Raw genomic sequence first — 11774 nt, forward strand, 5'->3', positions numbered from 1 at the left:
ATCCGTATCGTATATGGTTCAGATCGGTCTATATTTGGATATTGTTACCAAAAAGACCAATATTTTGTTCTGCAATTTGAACAATGACTTGTACTTCTTAGACCACTCAATATCCGTGTCGAATTTGGTCCAAATCGGACATTATTTTGATATAGCTGCTATGGGGGCATACATTATGAATTTTTCACCGGATTATGACGAAAGGAGGTCAACATGTATACCAAAGGTAGGCCCGGCCGAACTTAACGCCTTTGTAATCGTGCATATTGTACTTAATTATTTTTGTGTTTAAAATTTCGTTTAATTCAATATAATACTTTTTAATTAGGTTTTTTTTTGTCTTTATTTATTCGTTGCAATTAGCGCAATTTATCAGAAATGACCTGTAATATTTTAAATTATACATTGTAGGTAGTGCTATATATATATAAGTTGTAAAACTTGTTGTATTATACTTCAAAATAAATAAATAAAAAAAAAACATCGACCGACTTTGCGCATTTACAATTACGACCTCCATACATCGATAAGGTGCAACATTGTAAGAAAATTACTGTATTCGTTTAGGCGCTATCGTGATTTCCACAGATGGATTGCCAGAGGGATGGAGGGATAGACAGATGCTAGATCAACTAATGATGTCATGACGATCAAGAATATATGGGCAATTCCATTATAATGGGTGCTACATTGTTACTGAAATACAGTCGAGACCGGATAAGTGAAATTCTAAAAATTTATCACTTATCCGTTACTTTCAGTTAAGCATTCTGATAAGTGAAACTCATTTCCAGTTAAGTGTCAATTACGTATTAAAGGCCTGCACAAGACTAATCACTTCATAGTACTCTAACAAAAATAGAGTATTTCAAGCACTGAACTCTTCGTTTAAAAATACAACATTGTATGAGACAATAGAAAACTGAGTAAAACAGATAACAAGACATAGAAATGGGTGAATGCAGAACATGTAAAAGCGTGCTAAGTTCGGCCGGGCTGTATCGTGGGAACCCTAAAAGTTCATACAAGCTTAATTTAGTTGAAGGGCATAATTTTATTCTACATACCGAACTTCTGTCGAACCAGCCAAAATTAAAGCTTCTAGGAACTGAACAAGGATGATCGAGAGACCGGTTTACATGGGACCTATATCAAGTTGTAGGCTGAATTGGACCGTAATTGGCACAGTTTTTGGAAGCCGTAACAAAAACAAAAACTGCGGCTTGTAAGGTCTCAAAAAGTGAAATCGGGAGATCGGTTTATATGGAAGCTATATCAGGCTATAGACCGATTCTGAGCGCACTTGACACAGTTGTTGGATGTCATAACAGAACTCCACATGCAACATTTCAGCCAAATCGGACAAAATTGCGGCTTGTTAGTGCTCAAGAAGTTAAGTCGAGAGATCGGTTTATATTCAACCAGAAATGAGCCTCATCGCTGAACAAAATTTGTCAAAATTTGAACACATTTCGAACCGAACACTGATTTTGGTAATAAAATTCAATGATTTGCAAGCGTTGCTCGTTAGTAAGTCTATTCATGATGAAATGTCAAAGCATACTGAGCATCTTTCTCTTTGACACAATGTCTGAAATCCCACGTGATCTGTCAAATACTAATGCATGAAAATCCTAACCTCAAAAAAATCACCCTTTATATCCAAATCTAATGGTGGGCCAATTTGACGCACCACGTTTCCGCAATAAAACGATTTCGATATCTGAAAAGGTCAAATTCGTAGGAGTGATCTTGGATAGGAAACATAATTGGAAGTGTCACATTCAGGAGCGTACTGAGAGGGCTCACAGATGTTGGGCACTATGGGGACGGGCCGTAGGCTCGAAATGGGGCCTGAATCCAAGCATAGTCCACTGGATCAATACTTACTTACGCCTCAGTAGTTTGATGGACTGCTATGGAGAAAAAGTGCAACACAAGGACCTAACAACAAGTTCAGAGAACATGTTGTCTTGGCAAAGGCGAAGCGATAAGGCACTGGAGACTATTGTAGATATCCGTCCCATTGACATACAGATTAAATGTGAGGCAGCCACTGCGGCTATGAGATTTAAGGCGATGGGAGAATGGATTGAGGATGTGAGCAGCTCATACCATCGCGGTATAATCGACACTTGAGGTCAAGTGCGAGGTACTGCTGCCAGCGGCACAGTCTTGGACTGACGAAACCTTAGTATTACCGTCTGGAAGATGATGTTACACTTATGGATCAAAGCTAGGGGACAAAGTGGGCCTGGGGGTCTTCATTGAAAACCCAGGAACTGAGATCTGTTTTAGACTGTCTGACCATAATACGGTCCTGCAGACAGAGATCCGGGCAATCGCGAAATGCGTGAGGTGGTCTGGTTCTAACGCGAGGACGTCGAGTGTGAACATCTTTACGGACAGTAAAATTGCCATAAGGACAAAAACAAGCAGGACGGTAAGGTCACGAACAGTCTTGGCATGGGATGCCCAAAAGACGAACAATAGTAATACGGACCCAAGAACCTTTGCTAATGTCGCTTGGTGATGGTAGTTGTTAACAAGGGAGAAGAGCAAGCTGCATACCTAAGCACAATTGGAGTGGGATAGTCAATGAACTGTCATCTGTATACTCTGATATCCTTGCGGAATTGCCTGGGCTTCCGCCAGTTTATGACGCTGCAGACTGGTATCGGGGCCTATACAAACTAATTGCCTTCGGGGATCAACGTTCAATTGAAATGTATTGTTACCCCCTAAAAAAGGATTGTCGAGATGTGGTCAGGCTTTGTACTGAATTTAGTCAAGAAAAACGATATTCCTTCTCAACCAATGGCAACCACCTGGATACCAAGGATTCCCTGAGATCCTGAATCTATACCTGGGAGACTAAACGAATGTAATCCCAATCTTTCCACCAATGGCTGGAAGATTGGTAGATTGGATAAAGCTAATGGCTATCGGAGACATGCCGTTTTTACACTAAACTCAGACAAATCTGAGGGAGTTGTGTCCTACGGATTCAACAATTTGAAGCTAAAGGTCTATAGAAGCGGTGCGGTTGGGGAATCAGTAGACGACTCAGCAGATGTTGCTGAACACTTGTCTGAGGAACTATGGACTTCATCTCTAAAGTCTGGCGGATTACAGGCACGATTAAAACAGGAGGCGAAGACAAAAAAACGGGTAATTCAGTTAGATTATGCTCAAGGTATGCCCAGGTGTGGAAGGACGGAACTCAAAAGCTAAGTCGACGGTAGCAGCTAGTCAAGCATCTAGAAGGAATCGTCCACACCGCAAGTATCCAGTGTACTGAGGAGGGGTTGTTCCTTAGCTTCCCCAACTGCCCATGGATGTGTAAGGATTCTATTCATAACAAGACCGAATGGATCTTGTGAGGATGAACTCCTGGGGAACCCAGAAGACGAGTCTAACCCAACGATGGTGGAAACTCTGAATGCCGACTATGATTAGGTTTATGCAGGTAAATCTTCACCATTGCAAGGCCGCGTCGGTGGCCTTAAAGAAAGAAAGAAAGAAATAGTATATACAGGACCAGTATTCTCGCAACGTGTAATCTAAATGTTTTTCTTCTTCCGACGCTAAACTCTGAAGATTCCGTAATAGCCAGCCTTGAAAATAATAAGTTTCATTACTGGTTTACGAGACTAGAAACTACCATACAAATTCCAGCGATACTTGAATCTGTGTGTATTCCTTTAGCGACATGTAAGCTTATTCCTCAGGATGAAACCCGAAGCGGCAACGGATGACTGGATTTAAACAATTTAAGGGTACGGCAAATGGGATACACAGGACCAGTGTTCTCGCAACGAGTTATCTAAATATTTTTGTTCTTCCGTCGGTAAACACTGAAGATTCTGTAATAGCCAGCCTTAAAATTAACAAGTCTCATTACTGGCTTACGACCTTACGAGATTAGAAACTACCTTAGAAATTCCAGCGATACTTAAATCTTTTCGTATGCCTTTAGCGAAATGTAAGCTAATTCCTCACGATAAGACCCGAAGAGCAACGGATAATCAAAAAGTACGGGTTGTGATCGCTGCAAAATTTTGTAACCCAATATAGACTTGAAAATATGCCGCATTGCTGTCGTTGGCCGTCATGACAGATCACTACCTGGTCGGAATACATATTGAAAGACTGAAGTTTACAATGATTTCTGCAGAAGCTGTGAGGATGACGAGGAAAAGGAGATTATAGAAAGATCGAACGATCATTTTATATGAAAGGTACTCTAAAGATGTACCGATATAACCTATTTACAATCCAGAGCCAATTACCAAATGTCGTGGTGATTAGCCAAATGTGACATCACATTGGAATAAAGGACATAATGACTGGTTTGTAGACATAACCGATTCAAATAAAAAAATAATTTATAGCCGCTCATATCAATATTTCGAGTTATAAAAAGCGAATAGCTAATACACACGATTGAGAAAGCCTTTAAAAATGAATAAACTTCAGTGCAATGACCATTGACTAATTTGTGTTCAATTTAATCTATCAACGAGCTATTGTTTATTAATAAATAAAAAAAAGTTATAAATCACTTGTTCATTAACGACAAATGTACAACAAATGTACAAACGATCGTAATTCAAACTCTACGTTTAATCAACTTCTACACAATGACGACAATACATTTGTCTCATTATATTACAAATTTAAATTGGAAATTGTTTTTGATACTCAAGTCAAAGAATACACCGGTAGTCAAATTTTGGGTCTTTATTTTCATACAACAACCTCCGCACAGCTTTTTATACCCTACACCACTACAGTGGTACAGGGTATTATAATTTAGTGAATTAGTTTGTAACACCCGATCGACTCAGAATCACTTTCTGATGTGATGTTAATTTGGGTACAAACTACAGGCCGCAATTTTGATCCGATCGTCTTCAAATTTGGTATGGGCGTGTCTTTCGGCCTAAAGACGAAGCCTATTGAAATTGGAAAAAATTGGTTCAGATTTGGATATAGCTCCCATATATATGTTCGCCCGATTTGCAGTAATACTGCAATAAAATGGTCATTTGATAACCGATTTTCTCGAAATTTGGTATGGGCGTGTTTTTCAGCCTAGAGACGAAGCCTATTGAAATTGGAAAAAATCGGTTCAGATTTGGATATAGCTCTCTTATATATGTTCGTCCGATTTGCAGTAATAATGCAATAAAATGGACATTTGTTACCCGATTATCTCAAAATTTTGCAGGAAGGATTTTGTAATGACTCTCGACCATACTAGTTAATGGAATCATGGAAATCGGTTCAGTATTAGTTATAGCTCCCATATATATGTTCGTCAGATTTCAGGTAATTTGCAATAATGTTGTCATTTGTCAACCTTAGTTATTACAGTTTAAACATATTTTTGCTCGCCGAGGTCCATCAAAAATGGTTCAGAATTGGATATAGCTCTCACATTGTACTTATAGGGTAGGTGTAGGGTATGATACAGTCGACACCGTCCGACTTTTCCCCTTCCTTACTGGTTTTACCTAGGTTCTAAGATAAGCTTCCCTTGGACCCAATTGATTTTCTTGTAATGCCCCATATTGCATATTCTTTCAATATCATCCACATTTATTCAAATCATTTCACGATGGAAATACTGTCTCAATTTTATATCGGAAATGTGCCAATTGTATTTCAATTCAGTTAACAAAACTCGTTTGATTACAGCCCCCCTTCACCACATACAAAATATATATGTTATGAGATTACTATGTTAACCCCCTTGTGCTTGTTTTGGTCAATAAAATACATTTCAAACAAAAGAAAATACATTTTTGGCCTAGACAAAGAACTCGAATCAAAGGTAATACATTGCCATTGTCATTGTGTTGTCATACCTACCGATAACCGGCTAAAATATTTAAAAGTGTTGATTTTCCACAGCCAGATGGACCCAGGATAGCCGACAATTCACCAGCACGGAATTCTCCACTCACGCCGTTTAATATCGTCTTGGAAACTGGAAAGTAATATTAGAAAAATAATTTTAATAGAAACAACTAAAAACACGCTAACTATAGCATGGCCGAACGACGCCATGGATTCTGCTAAAAGTATACATATTACACCCATAGAAATAAGTTTGCTGATATCAGCAAACACTGTCTGCTGATTTTAAATTACAATTTTTATATCCTCCACCATAGGATGGGGGTATACTAATCAAGTCATTCCGTTTGTAACACATCGAAATATTAAACTGAGACCCAATAAGGTATATATTCTTGATCGTCTTGACGTTCTAAGTCGATATAACCATGTCCGTCCGTCCATCCGTCCCTCTGTCTAAAGTACGCTAATTATCGAAGGAGTAAAGCTTTACTTTACTTTAATTGGCTATGACAGAACGTACGCCGAACGTAATACAGCGTTCCAAGCGCCTAGATCTTCTGCGCTCATTCTAAAATCTCTGAAACCTCGTTTGATATTAAATGGTTCGGAGAGATTCTTTCCTATCCTTACTGAGGAACGCGTATCAGCAAGTGTCATCCTGCAAAATCTTATTTATTTTGCAGGGATACCAAAGACAGACATGGCTTGAAATACCTTTGAACGTGAAGGAGTATCGAAGGCGGCTTTGTAGTCAACAAAGAGATGGTAGGTGTGGATATGTCCTTCTTGGGTCTTTTCCAGGATTTGACGCAGTGTGAATATCTGGTCTAGGGTGGATTTACCAGGTATAAAGCCGCATTAATAGGGCCCAATTATCTTATTGTAATCTTTCACACAGTACGCTCGAGAGTATCTTGTATGCGATGGGGAGGAGACTTATTCCTCTGTAGTTGTCACATTCCGTCTTGTCTCCTTTCTTGTGTACGGGACATAGTATGCTGAGGTTCCAATCATCGGGTATGCGTTCTTCTAGCCAGATTGCGCAGATAAGCTGATGCATACGCCTTATCAGCGTGTCGCCTCCGGTCTTAAATAGTTCAGCGGAAAACCCGTCGGCTCCTGCTGCCTTGTTGTTCTCTAGTCGGATCACTGCTACGTGGACCTCATTCTGACAAGGAGATAAACATTCTATACCATCATCAATGATGCCCCTAAAAATGTGAAGATCGGTTTATATAGGACCTATATCTAAATATGGACCGATATGGGCCCTTTACAGTCCCAACCGACCCAAACTAATAGTAAGTATCTGTGCAAAATTTCAAGCGCCTAGCTTTACTCCTTTGAAATTAGCGTGCTTTCCACTGACTGATGGATGGATGGACAGGCAGACGGACATGGCTAGATCAACTTAAAATATCAAGATGATCAAGAATATGCCGAACTCATGCATAAACTGTCTTAGTGAAGAAGCTGATTGATTTAGGTCAAGTTTTTTTTCTTAAAAAACCCTTATTGGCGGGAGGAAGAAGTTGGAGTTACCTCCAAATTATATAGGTTGACCCACCTGGGGGTTTTGGACCACGACATACAATAAAATCTTTGAACCTGCAAAGATTAACTATTGACGAAAAATTTCTGAAGTTTATGAACTTTAAGACAATAATATGTTTATAAACATTTAGGTGAACATTTTTTGTTTAATAGCACTGCTGTTATTGAATTTGTTAAAAAATTATAAGAAATTAAAATAAATTGTACACTACACAAAAGAAATTGCCAGACACACAGGCGGATCAAATAGTACAAACACACCATTAGTGGACGTTTCGGAGGTTGGTAAGGCTCCCATCATCGGCTCTATCGTGTTATCTCGGCGCCTCCCGTCTGCGGCCCATAGTTCATAACTTACTTTTTCCTGCTATATAGGTTAGAACACACAGTGGAATTCCTATGGAATGTAAGATTACCATAAAAAAACCAACAAACTGCAGCCCTTCATGTGTCAATTTTCAATCCATTGACCATTAAGATTTTTATATCCTACACCACCACTGTGGTACAAGGTATAACTTATAACTTTTTGCATTTGTTTGTAACACCAAGAAGAAAGTGTACCGATCGAATCAGAATAAATTTCTGATACTTTTTAGCTATGTCCGTATTGGAAACATTGAGTTGTTTTAAGCCTCCTGACATCCGACTCAAATATGTTTCAGATCGGACTTTATTTAGCTAAAAATCAATCTGCCGATTTGGGGCCTTAAGCCCATGAAAGACGCAATTATTATCCGATTTCGTTGAAATTTAAAATAGTGAGTTGATTAAAGGCTTTCGGCGCCCCGGTATCCGAGTTAGTAGCATGCTTAGATTACCAGTGCAGGGGTCGCGAGTTCGATTCCCGCCAGAAGCCTTGTTCTGTTGCGACCCCGACACACGACTCGAATATGGTCCATATCGGGCCATATTTACATATAGCTGCAATAAAGATCGATATACCTATATTAGGATATATAGGAGCTGTATCCAAATCTGAAACGGATTCTTTCAATTCCAATGGACTTCGTCTCTAGACCAATAAAAATGCTTGTACCAAATTCAAAGACGATCGGACGAAAATTGCGACCTATACACTACCCGTGTTGTTATATGGTTCTGAGGCATTGTGAAAGCAGATGAGCCAGTGCTTGGAGTATTTGAAAGAAAGATTCTTCGTAAAATATATGGTCCGGTTTGTGTTAATGGAGAATATAGGCTTTGTATGAACCACGAGCTGTATGGCGACAATAGCATAGTTACACGCATCAAAATACAACGGCAGCGTTGGCTAGGTCATGTTGTTAGAATGGATGAAAGCAAAGATGCCTTTTGAAGGCAAACACGGTGGTACACGCAAACCGGGAAGACCAAAAGCCTGATGGGAGACACCACGAAACTTGGTGTCAGAGATTTTAGAATGAGCGCAGAAGATCGAGGTGCTTGTAACGGTATTCTACGTTCGGATAGTAGAACAAATGTTCTGTCATAGCCAATTAAAGAAAGTAAGTACTTTGTACACACATTTACATGGACAGACGGACAGACAGACATTCTTTGTTATTACGGTATTGAATTGCTTGAAATGGCAGAGTACTTGAGAAAGGTTACTGCTTCGTAATTTACAGGTACAAAATTTATTAACAAGTATATAAGTGATTAGTTTGGCCGGTTTAAATCTTGCACGTCAACATGAATCATTTGTTTAGAAAATCTCTACAATAGAGTTCAAAACACAAGTTCATACAAAAACTTGGGAAATGGAGATACTTAACAAGTCACATTAAGATATCCACCGGATCGGGGAGTCAAATCCCAAGATGAGTTTGTGGTGAACTAAAACCGATGCAATTCATATTTGTTGCAAAATAAATTTGAGTTATTTATGCTTTTAAATAGGCGCAATTTATTATACCCTCCACCATAAGATGGGGGGTATACTAATTTCGTCATTCTGTTTGTAACTACTCGAAATATTCGTCTGAGACCCTATAAAGTATATATATTCTTGATCGTCGTGACATTTTATGTCGATCTAGCCATGTTCGTCCGTCTGTCCGTCCGTCCGTCCGTCCGTCCGTCTGTCTGTCGAAAGCACGCTAACTTCCGAAGGAGTAAAGCTAGCCGCTTGAAATTTTGCACAAATACTTCTTATTAGTGTAGGTCGGTTGGTATTGTAAATGGGCCATATCGGTCCATGTTTTGATATAGCTACCATATAAACCGATCTTAGGTCTTGACTTCTTGAGCCTCTAGAGTACGCAATTCTTATCCGATTGGAATGGAATTTCGCACGACGTGTTTTGTTATGATACCCAACAACTGTGCCAAGTATGGTTCAAATCGGTCCATAACCTGATATAGCTGCCATATAAACCGATCTTGGGTCTTGACTTCTTGACCCTCTAGAGGGCACAATTCTTATCCGATTTGAATGAATTTTTGCACGAAGTATTTCGTTATGATATCCAACAACTGTGCCAAGTATGGTTCAAATCGGTTCATAAACTGATATAGCTGTCATATAAACAGATCTGGGTATTTGACTTCTTGAGCTTCTAGAGGGCGCAATTCCTATCCGATTTGGCTGAAATTTTGCATGACGTATTTTATTTTTACTTTCAACAACTGGGTCAAATAAGGTTCAAATCGGTTCATAACCTGATATAGCTGCCATATAAACCGATCTGGGATCTTGACTTCTTAACCCCTAGAGGTCGCAATTATTATCCGATATGCCTGAAATTTTGTACGATGGATCCTCTCATGACCATCAACAAACGTGTTTATTATGGTCTGAATCGGTCTATAGCCCGATACAGATCCCATATAAATCGTTCTCTTTATTTTACTTCGTGAGCCCCAATGGGCGCAATTCTTAAACGAATTGGCTGAAATTTTACACAGGCCTCCAACATATAACTTAATTGTGGTCCGAACCGGACCATATCTTGATATCGTTTTAATAGCAGAGTAACTCTTTTCTTATATCCTTTTTTGCCTAAGAAGAGATGCCGGGAAAAGAACTTGACAAATGCGATCCATGGTGGAGGGTATATAAGATTCGGCCCGGCCGAACTTAGCACGCTTTTACTTGTTGTTAAATTAAATTATCGTCATGACATTTTAAGTCGAACTAGCCATGTCCGTTTGTCTCTCTGTCCGTCTGTGCGTCGAAAGCACGCTTACTTTCGAAGGAGTAAAGCTAGGCGCTTGAAATTTTGCACAAATACTTTTTATTAGTGTAGGTCGTTTGGGATTGTAAATGGGCCAAATCGGCCCAAAAAGCCCTCTAGAGGGCTTTATTATTGTCCGATTTGACTGAAATTTTGCACGTGGTGTTTTGGTATCACTTCCAACAACTGAGTTAAGTATGGTGCAAATTGATTCATAACCCGATATAGCTGCCATATAAACCGATCTCGGGTCTTGACTTCTTCAGCTTTTAGAGGTCGCAATTCTTATCCGATTGCGCTGTAATTTTGCACATGGTGTTTTGGTATCAGCCCCTAAAGTACACAATGACTTCTACTATGGTCTCCAATATTCAGTTCAATTATGATCCGAAATGAACCATAACTTGATATTGTTCCAATAACAGCAATTATTTTCTTTTATCCTTTGTTTGCCTAAAAAGAGATACCGTGGCAAGAGCTCGACAAACACGATCCATGGTGGAGGGTATATAAGATTCGGACCGGCTGAACTTAGCACGCTTTTATTTGTTTTTTTTTTTTTTCATGTACAAATAATAATAAACACTCAAAAAAGACTATTTTATCCAGACTATATTTAAAATTAGCAAGGCGAAGGAAATATTTGTTTTTTTTAACATTTGATAACTATTTTTTGTTTTTGCTGGTGTCTATACTTATTTTAATTTTTCTACATCTGCATAAATATATGTACATATGTTTTTCTATAATTACTTTGCACTCGATATATCACATCGTGAAACTGCAAATTCACAGCGCAGTGTTTTGGAATTTTCTTAAGAAGATCGCAACCATTATCGGAGTTTGACAAAAATTCTTGCTCTAAATTCAAATTTTCGGACATATTTTAAAGTTTGAAACCGATGTTGTGTTGAGAACCTTGCCTAGTTTAATATCCGATAAAATTTTTATACGCAAGCGAACACTCCAAGCGTGAGTGCTAAACTGAATGTTTCATTCCACATTTAGTAAAGCTAAGGCAAGTGCAGTGCTGTGCCTCCGCTGAACATGTCTATTCATTCATCTCAATAAAAAGAAATATAAAAGTGTAAAACTTCAAAATCGCAATTTGCTGTATATCATGCGATATCAGCCAAGAAATAAGTGACCATGAAGTTTTAGATGGCCACAGCTTCTCCAATCATCATTCGATTA

The 11774-nt window shown here is 38.9% G+C and overlaps 1 protein-coding gene across 1 annotated transcript in view; it reads right to left on the reverse strand.

The window, feature by feature from the left end:
- The window catches only part of LOC106091874 (ATP-binding cassette sub-family G member 1), a 28178-nt gene extending 16629 nt beyond the window's left edge, over positions 1–11549 (reverse strand). Inside the window, exons 1-2 of the mRNA XM_013258561.2 lie at positions 11334–11549; positions 5878–5995 (exon numbers count right to left, since the gene is read on the reverse strand). Of these exons, the coding sequence (XP_013114015.2) occupies positions 5878–5995; positions 11334–11463 (248 nt within the window). The 5' untranslated portion in view covers positions 11464–11549. The remainder of the gene's footprint in view (positions 1–5877; positions 5996–11333) is intronic.
- Between the last annotated feature and the right edge of the window lie 225 nt (positions 11550–11774).

Source organism: Stomoxys calcitrans, chromosome 5, assembly GCF_963082655.1.
Source record: "Stomoxys calcitrans chromosome 5, idStoCalc2.1, whole genome shotgun sequence".
Taxonomy (NCBI): Eukaryota; Metazoa; Arthropoda; class Insecta; order Diptera; family Muscidae; genus Stomoxys; species Stomoxys calcitrans.